We start from the raw sequence: 16,304 nt of genomic DNA, 5'->3' as shown, positions 1-16,304 counted from the left end.
CTCCTCGTCTATCAAGCATGTGGAGTTCAAACCCTACAGTAAGTGTTGGAACGTATCCTTGTCCGGATATTCAAATTGTATCATCATACATTAGTGAGTAATCCAGTTTACCGTTAAGTATGGCTTTCATCCAAGGCGGCTGGATTCAGAGAAAGTTTAGGTCTGGAAGGAGGTACGGGTGAGGGGTCTTGAGATCTCATGAATGCATACAGTTAGGTTTTGGAAATTGGGAACCCAGTCACTACCCAGTCCCTTACCATATGATGACCTATTATTGATCAACTGAAAATTTACTTTAATTAGATTAGAATATACTGCTTGGAATGGCATCAAATAAAATACAACAAAGCTAAAACGAAAGTCCAGCAGACAAGACTAGCTTAGTTTTTCCACAGACTCAAACAAACTACACTCTGGCATAAAAAGTGCCCCCATTTGTGGTTTTCTTTTCTCCATCACTATTTATAAAACCACTCCGTTCTCCTCTCTACAAAAATGAGACTAGTCACAGCCAATGAGAGGTCAAAACGAGATTGTCACGGCCAATCAGAGGACATCATTCAGCTAACCACCAGATCCTTGAGCACCTTATTACTCCAATGATCAGCGAGCGTGCATTAAACGCTCGCTGATGACATCATAATGTTCTCTAGACAGGGGGGTCTGTCCACTGGGAACCGGACCCATGAGACCCAGGGAGGGAATTAGATGGGTTGGGGGCTTCTGATTAAAGGAGGACTGGTGCTGATGGGAGTCACTAGATATTCTTGCGTTAAAGTGAAGCACATCACGCTTCAAATTGTCCTAATGGCTTTGCTGCAAAAACCTCTCAGGGTGTTCAAATTGAAAAGGCGTGGAAGGCTGCCGGACACTTTGCGCTGCATGGTTGTGATTGTCTTAGTCCTCCTCTTCCAAAGTGAGTCTGAACCTTTCGAGGACAGACGGCTTCCAACCATCTTCCTCTCCAAGCTACTTTGAGTTTAAAACTTTTTCTGTTTTTATTACCAAGGCTTTCATCATCAAAGATTTTTAAGTCCTTCGACCGAAACAACTTTTTCCAAAAACAATTTTGTAAGGTTCCTTTATGCATCCAGAGACATCAGAACATTTAAAAAACGTCAACACATTTAAAAAAAGCAATGAGTAAAAAATATAGGCAAAGTTGTGTTCGAATACCATGGAGATTGGGTTTTAGAGAGGAGAGAATGATAGATATAGACGTCATCATAGCGATAGCAATAGGGAGAAGAGAGACCCATAGAGATAGACATCACATATATAGCAATAGGGAGGAGATAGAGCCATGGATATATAGATGCTATAAAGATATCAATAGGGAGGAGAGGTTGCCATAGAGATAGTGACCATAGCAGTTGATGATATCGATAGGGTAGTGCAGCCGACCGGACGAGCGTGTGTGAGATTCAAAGACGGGGCCGACGCGCTCTTAACACCGATGGATGGAGAGTGTGTCACAACTGGCAAGCGCTCACCCATAGCACTGCGTGAGTGCAGAGGTGTTTGACTCAAACTAGCGAATTAACACTCAAATCAACAGCCAGGGCTCAGCTAGAGATGGGCCTGAAGCGAGTGCGGGATCCGTGTTCACTGAGCCGCTCTACAGGAATGTCTTGTTCACATTTTACCAAATTAAAATCATTTGATCAAATGAACAAAATACAAACATTTTTATTGATATGTTTAATTCACTCAAATCAAAGCAGTTTAATTCAATCAATTAAATCACACTATTTGGGCTGTGGTACCATAACGTAACCACAACGAAACAATACAATAATAGCAACATTTAATTTTCGGTTTAAGCATTTATTTTCAATCTCATTTTTTATGCATGTAATTGCCGGAATGCGTTAACGTTTGCAGATATGCAAGCAGAAGATTACGTGAAATGCAAAATACCTGGAACCAAATTGTAATTTTAATAAATAAAAAATCCTACGAGGATGCATTCATTTCTTCCAAACTGTGTGTGTGCAAGTGTGTGCGTGTGTGCGTTTGTGTGTGTGTGCACAGTACAGAACTAAGGCAAGCCGGCCCAGGCTTTGACAGTAGCAGACGGAAACAGGAGACAAGACTTTGGCAGAGCAAAAAAAGACAGCTGCAAGGACCCCCCAAAACACACACACACAAATCGTGCACAGGGCTACAAACGGACGCAAGCAGGATTTTTTTCATTCTCCGCGGTAACTCTAACGGAAGTTAAGTGTATAACTTCAAACCGATCGCACGTTTTGGAACGAGTCGAAACGAAAAACCGATGGAGCGCATTATTCAACTAGAAAGTGTGTGTGAGAGACCGAGTGTGTGTGTATGCAAAAGGTGCTACGTGGGGCCATAAATATCGGACCCCCCTTTTTTCCTGGACACTTCTTCTCCGATCCGTCATTGGCTTTTCACACACACGGCCCCACTCGCCCCGTTTCCTTCCCAGCGCACCCGGTCACTGTGTGGCTCGGCCCACCGGCCTTCCCACTGCAATTACTCCTGACAAAACTTTTCAGGGGCTCCACACGTGGACGGGTTTTTAAAGAGCTGCGCACCCCCCACCGCCCCCCAACCCCCGCCCCCACCCCAACATGGCGCGGGAGCTGGACGAGGAGGGGGCGGGGGGGGGGGGGTATTGAGTCGTCAGAGACCCCCTTGAATGATGGCCGAAAAATAAGGCGGCGGAAACAATGGAATGGTTTTGGTGAATTCAATTCTTTCGGGGCGCTGCGCGGTCGCCAGGGCAGCTCCGCGGAAAGGCACAAACAATTGTTGCTTTAATTATCCCCCCCCCCCCCCCGAAAAACACACACACAAACTCTCACACACACACACACACTCACACACACATGCAATTGCATACACTCACTTAAAGAAGGGGGGAAAATAGCGTTGCTAACTACTTCCGAATGAAGATCTAAAAGGCATACATGTGAATGGAGCTAAAGAGTAAGACTCAACTGTTACCAATATACTTTCTACACCCTCCCAGCCGAGCAAATCATTTCCCAATTAAGTGTCCCTCCACCCCCGTGAAATGAAAGCAAAAATAGCACACTAAAAACAGAGAAATACTCTGCTATCCCACACATCCAACGCCAGATCCACAAACTCGGTGTGGGTGAAACAGCAGAGCGACAAAAAACGACGGCAACCCCAAACAAAAAAACAACAATAGCACAACAGCACCTAAGCTTTCCTCCATCGCGGCTGGCAAAACAACAACAACAAACAACAAGGAAACCAGCACGACAACCGCTGTGGCACTGACCTGGTCGGCTGCAGACTGGACATTGGTGCTGGACGCGGCCATGTTTCAGATGCTGTGACCCTGCTTGTGCAAGCCTCCAACGCAGGCTTCCCCTCATTCACACCTTGTCTCTCGCTCTCTCCAGCACAGCGGAGCAAAGGGACGATGGGGGGTGTGGGGGGGGGGTGGATGTGGAGGGCGGGCAGTGGGGGGGGGGGGGGGTGGAGGAGGAGGAGGAAGAAGAAGAGGAGGTGGGGGGGAGGGGTCGGTGTAGGAAAAAAAAGGAAAAAAGAAAAAGTACACCCTCCCTTTTGCCCCGGCTTGATTAATGCCTGAATTACTCTCACCTCATTTAATCTAATGCCGCTCTGCTTCCTCTCCCCGCCCTCCCCTCCGTACCCCCCCCTCCCTCCCTCCCTCCCCCTCATTCGGCATGGTCGCCTGCTCCATCCCTCCACCTCCCCCTCCTCCTCCGCTTCCTGCTGTCCCACTCCCTGCGTTCTCGATAGCCTTCTCTCCCTTTCCTCACACTTTCTTTTTTTAATTCCTCCCCCCCCTCCCTCTCTCTCTCTCTCTCCCCCCCCCCTCCCACCGTCTCTCTCTCTCTCTCTCTCCCTCTCTCTCCCTCTCTCCCTCTCTCTCTCCCTCCCTCCCGGTCCCCTTCCAAGTTGTATTTCACAGTTTTTTAAGAAAGTGCATCCCATCGCCCCATTGGCTGCGAGGGGAACCACAATCTCTCTCCGCAGCCGCGATGAATAGCTCCTTGTCACTCCAGGACATAGGCAGAATACAGAGCGAGAGAGCGAGAGAGAGAGAGAGAGAGGTGGGAGGAGAGGTGTGTGGAGAGAGAGGGGGGACGGGGGAGAAAGGGGGAGGATCGAGGGGTTCAACTTCTACTTAAACCTCCCGAAGTGATGGTGATGGTGGAGGAGGGGAGGGGGGATGGGGGTGTTGGGTAGTTGTGTGATCCAAGTTCTCTCTCTCACCCTCAATCTCTCTCTCCCAAGCTATTCTTTGTCTCTCTACCTCTCCCTCGCCGCACAGCAATAAAGAAAAAGTACATGTGCCTCTCTCTCTCTCTCTCTCTCTCTCTCTCTCTCTCTCTCTCTCTCTCTCTCTCTCTCTCTCTCTCTCTCTCTCTCTCTCTCTCTCTCTCTCTCTCTCTCTCTCTCTCTCTCTCTCTCTCTCTCTCTCTCTCTCTCTCTCGTTTGTTTTCAGTGGAGCTGCTGAAACTTCACGGACCACCAACAAGTTCCTCTTTCAGTTGAACTTGACTCTTCCAAATCCTCGTCCCCCCCCCTGTCCCCCCCTCCACCCCCCCCCCCCCCCCCCCCCCCCCTCTCTCCCCCGTCTCCCTGAGTCCCCCGATGGCTTTCGCAATGTCGCATCACACCCAAGGGGGGAGGGCTGCAGTACGGTCCTGGAACTCTGCACAGCCGGGGTGATTCTGTCCTCTCTCTCGCGTGTGTGTGTGTGTCGTCTCCTTCGCTAGTCTCTCTGTTTTGGGTTTCATGAAGAGAGGCTGTTTGGATTCCTCTGAAATCTAATAACCCACACACACAAACACAAACACACCCAGCACCCCCTACAAACCTAGCACCCACCTCATTGGTGTCCCTGTATCGATGGTATACAGCTTTTAAAGACACAAACCAGATGGGAGGAGGGAGAGAGAGAGAGAGAGGAAAAGGGAGACAAATTAAGGGAGTGAAGAGGAAGTGAGGGACAAAAGGAGAGAGAGAGAGAGAGAGAGAGAGAGAGAGAGAGAGAGAGAGAGAGAGAGAGAGAGAGAGAGAGAGAGAGAGAGAGAGAGAGAGAGAGAGAGAGAGAGAGAGAGAGAGAGAGAGAGAGAGAGAGAGAGAGAGAGAGAGAGAGAGAGAGAGAGAGAGAGAGAGAGAGAGATCACAATAGGAGGGGGTGTGTGAATAAGCTATAAACAAAATTAAATAAAAAAACACCGGTCACACGGTAGATGTACACAACTATGAGGAGACAACAGAGGAGAGGGTGGCCATGTCTTTACCTCCGCATCGCTAACCCTAGCAAGCTTACTAGCTAGCGCCCCCGTCTCCCACTTGACAGACAACTGGCTTGATGCCTAATGGCTTCTTGATAGCGCTGCTTGAGTGGTAGACACCCCCCTCCCCAGACACCCCCCTTACCCTCGGAAGAGTTTTTAAACTACGAGACGGACAAGCCGGACAGGATGCGATTCATTTGTCCGTCAAGTGTCGAGGGGCGACAAACACGGGGGTCTCACGGTGACCTCCGTTGGAGTTGCTCCCATCGCCGTCTCCTTTCACGGTCGGCGAAGAGGAGGTGTCTGCGCCGCGGAGGGCCACTACCGGACCACCATACAGAATAATAGTAGTTAAAGTGAAAGAGGCCCTCCCGGGTGTTGTTATTGCGTCTTATAAAACGACAGATGAAAGCGCTGTTGAAATACAGATGAGGGAGTGGATTCTGCGGTAGAGTAAGGGGACATGGGCTTCCGGTCGCTGGCGCCCATTAAAGATGCGCTCTCGTTTTGTCGTGATCCAAGGCGAGTTTGTTCTTTGTCTCCTCCTGTGAGAAATGGTGCTAGCTCATCGTTTTGGGGACGTAAAGTTTGTGTTTTCTTCTCTACGCACCAGAAAACATGGCAGGAAACAACAGACTGTGCATCCCAGTCGAAAGCCGAGCTAAGTGTGGAGTGCAGTGTGAAGGCTCTGTTATGGTTTCAAGTCGACGCAACACCAGGGGGATTATGGACCCATTACGTCCTTGCGGACCCTCCTGGTGTCCTCGGCAAAACATCGCGAAAATCGTGGCCATATCAAAAATGTGGGAGGCCTTGGCAAACCGCCTCGGGCAAAACAACATTGTGTGCGCAACTGGGCAGTCAAACGTGATTAACCGGAAATAAAAATGGAAGGAAGAGATGTCGAGCTCTGGCCTTTGCTACGCAACTTGGTGAGGCCGGGGGGAAAAGCCCATAAAAAGGAGGAGATCTTGGGTTCACGACATAAAAAAAGAGAAAAATATAAGAAAAACTTAGAAAAAGGTAACGGTATGGTTTTAAATCTGTGTTAAAGTAGTAAAGCCCGCCTCTTCCTTGATTTGATTGGCTGCCTGGACCAGGTGTGAGATTGACGAGCAGTGGGACTGGTGCTGAAAAGCTTTCTGCTGAAAAGTTCTAAAGAGAATATTTTTGCTTTTATGCACGTCTAAATCTGTCAGAAAGGCGCAACACAAGAGTGGAGCGCACAGCAGCAAACCACAGCAAAATAAAAGGTTTTGCTTGCCGTGCGTTTCTAGTGATGCACCTCTGTGGGATGCTAACCCTATAAAATGTATAAAACCCAAAACATTGTAACGTAGTCGGGCATATATCAGATCATGTATCCTACATGACCGTAAAGTTAAGCGTTTAACCTTACAATTCTGTTTTAATGAACGAACGAACTGCAGATCACCATCTTACCCTTTACTTCAGCGACAGCATTGAAGCATAGTTCTTCAGTTGACACTAATTATCAAGTGATGTACACGGTTTTAAGACACACCTCTCTCCCACTCTCTCTCCCTGCTGTAAAAGCTCTCCCTCTCATTGTCTCGGTGGTGGGGGGGGGTTTCATCGGGGACCCTTCCCGAACAAACAAGAGGTTTTCACGGTTCTGATTCAGGGCTGAGTATGGCGAGAGGGGGCTCTCACGGGAACCTGTGTAGGGGCCAGGCCATTGTAGGGGCCCCAGTCAGGGTGGATGTCTGCTGGGGCTCCTATTCATCTGACACATAGGGCCTGCATATATGCTGGCCCTGTGTGTGTGTGTGTGTGTGTGTGTGTGTGTGTGTGTGTGTGTGTGTGTGTGTGTGTGTGTGTGTGTGTGTGTGTGTGTGTGTGTGTTTCATATCGTAGCTATCAAAGCCAAAACAACAAGAACGAAGAAGGCTCAATCAATTACATTGTATTTATCACTGGAACAAACAGACAGGCCGCCAGAGCAGAGGATAAGGCAAAGAGAGATAGCAGAGAGCAGGGGAGATAGAGAGGGGAGGAAGGGTAAGAGAGAGGGATAGAGATCAGCGCTTCCCTAAAGGCATTCTCATTAACTTCGGACATATTGCCAATACTCATTACAGCAAATGATGGCAGAATCTGGATTTCATCTTAAATTACACCCATGAATGTATCCACAGAAACCCAACAGAGTGAAGCTCAAATAGCGGGATACGACGGAATTTGACTGCTCAACAACCTGTAAGGGAACGAAATCAAACGTATCTCTGTCCAGACTTTAATACAGAGTAATATTCATATAGACCTTCGTCAAGATGAGTTAACATGGCAAATTTGCACCTAGATGTCAGCAATGACAAAACCTTTTAAACGTCGTTGAGCTCTTTGGCTAGCTAGTTCACAAACATGACTCTGTGCCTCCTTCTTTAAATAAAACACTTTTGAATATTCTGCAAATATATTCCCATACATAGATTAACTCTACAATAACTGCTAACTGTGGGCTGGATGTTGGTGAAGCGGCCAGCTTGTCAACGGTGATAGCAGCGAGTGGCTTACTGACCGTTTCATTACTAGAATGTAGCTAGCTGACAAGACAGTACAGCGGCGGGCTGGAATTGGCAGCGTTGCCATGGCGATTACGTAAGAACAAGGGCGGTGTCAGTGGGTGACCGCAAACTTGACGCGGCCGATTCCTGTCAGAAATACATTTTTATATAACATGTTGTAGAACCAAAGACATTTTTCACCCCAAACTATTTTATGGAACAACCAAAATAAGAAAAGCTAGCATGGGGACTAGTGTCTCATAAAATGAGACAAAAACAGTTATCATTTTTAATTTCATTGAAAGCAATCTTCACTTATTAGAGAGGTCAATCATTTATAGTTTAAAAAATATAGCATTATTTTCTTTGTACATGTTTTGTGATCTTTTAAAATATAATTGCTGTAACTTTCCTGGAAGCCCCTAATTTCCCATTGCCATTTCATATGGGATTGATTACATCTCATCTCATTACTTCCATCTCGATTTCTGTCCTTAACCGCAATTAACTTAATTATGCATTGGCTCTGGTTGAGTGTGCTTGGCTGTGATGTAACGCAATGTCTGGCTTTGATTTCAAGTCTTTGAGGTCGCTCTCTGTCTCTCTCTCAGGAGAGAGAGATGATGGGCAAAAAAATCAGAGAGGGACACAAAAAGGAGAACGAAATATGATAGAATGAACTCTGACAGGGTGATAGAAAATAAAGGGAGGATGGCGGCAAGGGTGTTCGACTCCCAGCTGAAAGGAACTCGGTTCAATCCCCCAACGTCCACGGATCGCCGTCACACATGTGCATTACTCTCGCAGTATTGACATCCATTTATAAATCCCCTGCAAGTGGCAGTGGATAAAAGCATCGGCTATACAACTGAACAGTCAACAGCCATGGACGAATGAAGAGAAGTTTGCCATGCAGTTCAAGGTGCCAGCAGGGTTCTATGGGGAGCAGAGGAAGGCTAAAGATAGTTTGAGGACAGCAGGGCGACGTTTGGCCCGCAGTACAAACGGAGAGAACGTTTTGGGGGAGAAATCTGGTCAGTTGAAAAGGTAACCATCTGGTTGACTCCTGACACAGCCAGAGAAATAGATAGAGACAGAGAGAGGAGACAGACGGTGAAAGAGAGGGAGAGAGAGAGAGAGAGAGCGATGGACATAGAGAGAGACGGAGAGAGAGAGAGAGAGAGAGAGAGACGGAGAAAGAGAGACAGGGAAAGACAAAGAGAGAGAGAGGGAGAGAGAGAGAGAAACGGAGAAAGGAGACAGACAGACGTAGAGAGAGAAGTAAGGACCAGAACATAAAGTATGTCAAAAGGTTAAAGAGGGGTGTGGAGAGAGAGAGAGAGAGAGAGAGAGAGAGAGAGAGAGAGAGAGAGAGAGAGAGAGAGAGAGAGAGAGAAAAGTAAAGGATAAATAGAAAGGGGGAAATTAGCAAAGATAAAATAAAATATCGAGGGAGGAAAAGAAACCCAACGTCAGAGAGGGTCGAGAAAGTGAGAAACAACACGGGAGGGCAGGGTCGTGAGACGGCGAGAGATAGGAGTGAGTGTCAATCATCATGACTATGACAGGTTGACCTGAGCTGCCCAGGGGCCAAATATGGACATTCTGGACACTAGGGGCCAGAGACCGGAGACCCCCAGATAGAAAAATAAGTGACACACACACAGAGAGAGAGAGAGAGAGAGAGAGAGAGAGAGAGAGAGAGAGAGAGAGAGAGAGAGAGAGAGAGAGAGAGAGAGAGAGAGAGAGAACGAGAACGAGAACGAGAACGAGAGAGAGAGAACGAGGGAGAGAACGAGGGAGAGAGAATGAGGGAGAGAACGAGAGAGAGAGAACGAGGGAGAGAGAGGAAAGCTGGTAAAAAAATTGTGAGCAACAGAGATGTTTCAAACGCTTGGGTAATCATCAAGTTACACACACACACACACACACACACACACACACACACACACACACACACCTCACGTATTGGCTGCAGGGGCCCCAGCTGTCTGCCCTGTATAAATAGCGTGAGGCTTCCCCCCCCCCCCCCCCCCCCCCCCCCCCTATTCACCCCTCACCCCCTGGGGGAGAGAGCGACGACCTCACTGGAGAGAGGGGGAGGAGGGGGGGTCATGGCGACACATTGGGACGGAAAAATTACACAAAATATTCCTTTTATTTATTTTCCAACACACATATGGGGCCCCAGATGCCATGATGCACATGCACGTGTCACCAGAAGCAAGAGGAAGAAAGGATGATGATGGTGATGATGAAGGTGATGATGTTGTTGATGAGGATGATGGCGATGATTGAGTATAATCGACCCAACAGACTTTGATCCACCGAGATATCCACCTCGGTTGTGATGTATGTGATTTGTGTGTTTGAGTTTAGGGTGGAGGCATTTGATTTGTGCCGATTCAGTAAAGGCAATTTCTTTGTTTACGTGGAAATTGCTAATCATGAGGACGCCATGATAAAGATCTATATCGGAAGTAGCTTATGGATATCGGTAACGGACTAAATATATAACAATATGGTACGTATGTCAACACATGGAGGAGGAAATGGTATCGCGGGACGTCAATCTTTCTGGAACATTAAAAACGCATCTCTAACGTGAGAGTGAAGTATAAGATGATGAGCCCTTTCTGCCGCCATTAATTAAGTCATCTGAATCCAATCAAAGTAGGACACATCTTACTTTGTGGATCTAAGCATGTTTAGGATGAGGAAGATGAGGAAGAGAGTAAGCGAGATATTGATTGAGTAAGGGAGAGAGAAATAAGAGTGATAAATAACGCATGGGGCGGTTTGTGGCTAAGCGAAAGGAGATCCTGAGAAGCACAGACCCCCCCTCGTCCCAGGCCTATAGCTGCTTTTCAACACACACACACACACACACACACAAACACACACACACACACACAGACTCTGTAGTGTGCCCTGTAGTCTGTGAAATGATGAACAGAGGTAAGGCCATTGTGTCGCCGTAACAACAGGCCTCCTAAATCTCTCCATTGCGTGTTAGTGTTTTTTGATCTTCAACTATTTCCAAATCAGTTCGCCTCAAAAGGCCCTTTCACCCCATATGTAGCAGTGTCTGTCTGTCTGTCTGTCTGTCTGTCTGTCTGTCTGTCTGTCTGTCTGTCTGTCTGTCTGTCGGTCGTCCTCTTTTCCATTTCCTTCAGAGAAAGGGACAATGGATATAATACCTAAAAATCAAGAGAGAACTCGAGAGGAAGAATGAAAGAAAATTAGGATGGAAGAAATGAAGGAAAATAAAGAAATAAAGAAAGAAAGAAAGAAAGAAAGAAAGAAAGAAAGAAAGAAAGAAAGAAAAAAAAGAAAAGAGGATTGATGGAGTGGAACCTGTTGTTTGTTCTGTGTGTTTGTCCGTGCGTCCGTCACAACCTTTTACTTGGAAACAAGCTTCTACTGAGGGTCAGTGTTCAAGGCCCTGGCAAGGGAGGCCTTGGTGGAGGCCTGGGTGGAGGCGGGTGGAGGTGGGAGTAGAGCTGTGGGTGGAGCCGTTGGTGGAGGCGAAGGGGTGAGTGGAGCTGTGGGTGGAGGCATGGATTGAGACGAAGGGGTTAGTAGAGCCTGGGTCGAGGCCTGGGTGGAGGCATGGAATGAGGCAAGGGTGGAGGTGTGAGTGGAGCCATGGGTATAGGCCTGATTGGAGGTGTGGATGGAGGCCCAAATTGCGGTTTGGGTGAAGGCATTGATGGAGGCAAAGGAGAAGGTGTGGACAACAACGAGTCTATGAGGCGCCAGCAGCCAATGCGGAAGAAGAGAGAGTGAATGTGAATTACAATGTGTGCATGGCTTCTGGACGTCCTTTGACCCCGCCCCCGTTTAAGGGCAACGCTCTCTCTGATGTCTGCCATCCGCTCCGGGTCAGTGGTCAGAAGCCTCCCCCCCCCCCCCCCCCCTTCCCTCCCTCTGTTTGGACCCCGCATCTCTCCCTCCCCCCGGCCAACGGCAATCGGCACAGTTACTGAGTACCACTGAACTCTACTGGCAATATGTTCCTTACATAAGCACACCACACACTTACACACACACACACAGAGAGAGAAAAAGAGAGAAAGTGCTCCCTTCCACCGATTGACCGCAAATCATGAACCACGGACAGATGGCTGAACATAAATGATAACAACATCACTTAGTGGTTGAAAGGCATCAACAGGAACAAATGATCTTAAGCCAAACATTCCCAACCCATATCATGCGGCGAAAATCAGACAAAGGGAACTTTCACACACACAACCACACACACACACACACACACACACACACACACACACACACACACACACACACACACACACACACACACACACACACACACACACACACACACACACACACACACACACACACACACACACACTCACACACACACACACACACACACACACACAAACACACACCATGTAAAAAGGGTGCATGGGGTTGGCGCTAAATTTGACAACCCAGGGCCCAAAAAAATCACAATTACTATGATGATATTTGTATGTGTTTATTTGTCGGTGTAAATTATGTTAATGATATTAATTGTGTTTATGGATGCATTGACATTTAGATATGTTTGGGTTCGCACAGAAACATTTACACACCCCAACCACACACACACACACACACACACACACACACACACACACACACGCCCCCCGCCCCCCCCCCCCCCACACCGACCCACACTCTGGGGTCACAGCAGCTTAAGAACCCCACATTCCTGAATAACAAGGAACCCCCGCTGGAACACCTTTCGTTCTCCTAGTTTCATGTCTGGAACCTTGTGTGTTCTGCGGCGGTTGGGGAATCACTACCCTATCGTAGCAAAAACAATTAGGTAAAAAGATAGTGGTGGTAGTGTTGGAGACAGGCAAAGGCACTGCTTTGAAATGGATATTTTAGAGTTGGGAGTTGCATCATGGGGTAGTTTTAGTTTCAGGACACTTGAGAGAGAAAATTATGGAAGTGACCGGGACTGGAAATGGCTGGTAGAGATTGTAGTGTAGCACCACAACTTTGGGACATCAGTTTATGATATGAGATTAAAAAAAAGATGCTAGCACTGACTCCAGTAAAAAGTAAAGCAAAATAGAAAAAATATATATTTTCTCCACTATTTTGCCCGGTTGTGGGGGGACAAAGGGGGGAGGGGGCCCAAGACGCCTGGGTCTTAGAGGTAGACAAAAGACTGCGGTGAGTCCCCTGAACTACGGACCAGTCGGTCCCCTCCCCTTCCTGGGTCCTCCTTACCCCCCCCCCACTAATGGACCATGAAGTCCTCGACCGGACACAAATTGAGACTGGGCGCAGTGCGGTTTATACAATAACAATAAATGAGAGAGAGAGAGAGAGAGAGAGAGAGAGAGAGAGAGAGAGAGAGAGAGAGAGAGAGAGAGAGAGAGAGAGAGAGAGAGAGAGAGAGAGAGAGAGAGAGAGAGAGAGAGAGAGAGAGAGAGAGAGAGAGAGAGAGAGAGAGAGAGAGAGAGACTGTGTGGCCGGGTGAAGGAGCAAAGCACTCGTGCCGGGTGGCCAACGTAACGCTCTCTCTCTCAGCACTAAAGACCGACCAGCGACCCACTCTGGAGGAGGTAGGAGAGATTGAGGAGCGGGTCGGCGGGGGGGGGGGGGGGGGGGTTGGGGCAGAATAAAGAGGGCGGCCGTCAGCCCGAGGCCCCCGGATGCACCCGGCTCCTGCTTTTTGGCTTGTTGTGGATATTTATCACCTGGGTGCTGTCCGCCCGGACCATCTGGACCCGTGGGTGGGGGGGGGAAGGAAGGGGCGGAGGAGGCCATTTTGAAAGAGACCGCCACTGAACACATGGTCGTAAGTTTTAAGCAAAGCGAGAGAAAGAGAGAGAGAGAGAGATAGAGGAAGAGTGAGAGAGAGAGAGAGAGAGAGAGAGAGAGGAAGAGTGAGAGAGAATGGGTTAGAATGGGATTTCCTGAGTGGCCCAGAGTGAATCATACCAACAAAACAGAGGGATTTGATGGGGGGGTCGGGTGAAGGCGCAGTTAGTGGATGGAGGATCTCTCTGCCCCGTCTTCCAGTGGCTTTAGTCCAGTCAATTTAAGCCAAAATAGGGGTCAGGGTTGAACAAATTGCAACAAAAGTGCAACTAATCTGATTTTGTATCCTCAATGTGTCCTGAGTAAGGGAATAAAAGCCCAGAAGATTCCCAATATGGGAAAGTTTAGAAGAAGACCCAACTATACCCGATTCATACGGCTATTCATTATTTTTCTCACGCGAATAGGCAAAATAAATTAACCTTCAGTTTTCAGCATGAAAATTATTGAGTTGATTACTTACATCAAGACAAACAAAAAATGTATTACAAGATTTTTGAAATTGTTTGTTAACATGGGCAAACGGGGAATAATCGAATTATGTATGTGCTCATTTGCATAAATATCACAATGGGACCCTGGCCCGTGGCGGCGTGGCTGGGGCACCCCCACCGCACGCCGGCGACCCGGGCCCCATGCCCGCCCTCACGTCTTTTCTGGATCCCTACCCAACTCTCTCTCCCACTCGCCTCCTGACGCTCTCGAATGTCCTATCTGATTAAAGGCATAAAACCCCCAAAACAATTCTTACAAAAAAAAAATATAATAATACCATAACGGATCTTAACATTGGGTAAAGCCAGATGAAAATGTCTTGTAGAATCTTGCTGACATCTTAAGAGTACAACAAAAGTAACCATAAGGTGCAGAGATTCGGTCATTCATTCTATTGTCAACTGTCCACAATCAACTCAACTGTCAATCAACTCTCATTAAGCTGTCAGGTAAGAAAGATTTCCTTTTGTTACTACTCCTACATGGATAATTCAACCTACATTAATAAAACATACCTGATAAACTAAAATTTATTGGGATCAAACATGTCAAGTTTAGGTGAATATTTTAACTACACAGTTGTGTTAGCTAGCTAAGCTAGCAGCAGCAAACTTGACTTGAATTACTCTCATGGCACTGCAATGCCTACGATAACCCATGTATCCATATATTTGCCGGTAATAAGTGTGATAAATAGAATATGGCCCCATAAATCGTCATAAGGGGCCAAGTTACCTTCCCTTTTTCTGCCTTGCCCAGGGCCTGCCCGACACCTCATTGTTCCGACGTCTCAATGGTCCGAAATATTTCCCATTAGATCGACGTGCCACTATGCCGACGGTTCAATGTTCCGAAAATGGAACCCATGGAAAGAAGGTCCGTTTGTCCGACTTTTCAAAAAGGAGGCGCATTAGGCCGACGGTTCAATATGCCGAATAGGCCTGCTACATATAAATATTTTAATTGCTTGAAAGCACTACTTGTAATAATTTTTTTGTTTGTCTTGATGTAAGTAATCAACTCAGTAATTTTCAAGGTGATATCTGAAGGTTAATTTCATTTCCTATTCGCGTGAGAAAAATAATGAACAGGTATATGAATATTGTATATTTGGGTCTTTTTCTAAACTTTCCCCTATTGGGATTCTTTGGGGCTTTTTATTTTCATACTCAGGACATATTGAGGATACAAAGTCGGTTGAGTTTGCTTGTATTTCAATTTGTTCAACCTTTTTTCATAAAATGACTGGACTACTTTGTCTTTGTCGTCAGTGCAAGCCACGGCTGACATCACCGCCCCTGACCAAGACGACGTCCCCATCGGACACACACACACCCGCACATGAAAGCCCCCCTCTGTGTGTGTGTGTGTGTGTGTGTGTGTGTGTGTGTGTGTGTCCTGTTTACATGTAGTACTTTAAATGCTGAAGACAAAATATTTTTGCTTTGAGAAGAATGAGAATAAAGACATTTACATTGACTAGAATGGGGGACTTTTACTTTGAGTAGAATGCTAATGAGGACGATAACTTTGACTAGAACAGTAATGGAACAGAAATTAGATGCAAGTATTTCACTTCTAGTACGTGCTGTTAAAAAAAAATCCTTAAACTACTAAGCAACAAGCCATGCGAGAGAATCGGAATAGATTTATAAGCTGATTTTAAAATCAGCATACTAACACTGTTTGAATCTGGTTGAAAAGTCTGGCAAACAGCAGGCTTTGACAACCAAGCCCTCGTCATACCCCTCACAAACACACACACACACAAACATGTACACATAGACAGACACAACCTACACAACAGGCCTTCAGGACAGACAAACAATTATCCTCCATTATCTTTGCCTTTTTGTTCAGTCACGTCTCACCGACAACAGATTCCTGCTGTAACATTGAAAGTCCAGGAACGGACACCCTTGTGCAAAGAAGCAGGATTTCTTTAGTTCTTTCGCCCTAACCCAGCCTAGCAACGCCTAGCAAAGCCAGCCTCAATCTCACAAGCATACTTCTGCTTTTGCCTCAAGATATGTTTGTCATGAGTCATCAGTCAGCCAATCGGTGAACCTGGGCGAGTGATTTATCAGAAGTGCCGTTTATGAAATTTCTACATGGATTCCTTGATAAGATAATAGTTACACTGCTTTGTAAT

The 16,304-nt window shown here is 46.9% G+C and overlaps 1 protein-coding gene across 2 annotated transcripts in view; it reads right to left on the bottom strand.

Moving 5' to 3' along the window:
* The window catches only part of slc6a9 (solute carrier family 6 member 9), a 70,642-nt gene that overhangs the window by 30,893 nt on the left and 23,445 nt on the right, over positions 1-16,304 (bottom strand). Inside the window, exon 1 of one of the 2 annotated variants that reach the window (XM_030364810.1) lies at positions 3,278-3,773. The exons of the other annotated variant lie outside the window; for it this stretch is intronic. Within the exon in view, the coding sequence (XP_030220670.1) occupies positions 3,278-3,319 (42 nt within the window). The 5' untranslated portion in view covers positions 3,320-3,773. Of the gene's footprint in view, positions 1-3,277; positions 3,774-16,304 lie in introns of those variants that run through there. 2 annotated transcript variants of the gene reach the window in all.

Source organism: Gadus morhua, chromosome 8 (genome assembly GCF_902167405.1).
Source record: "Gadus morhua chromosome 8, gadMor3.0, whole genome shotgun sequence".
Taxonomy (NCBI): domain Eukaryota; kingdom Metazoa; phylum Chordata; class Actinopteri; order Gadiformes; family Gadidae; genus Gadus; species Gadus morhua.
The sequence above is the reverse complement of the archived record's forward strand: the minus strand, read 5'-3'. Positions and strand labels throughout refer to the sequence as shown.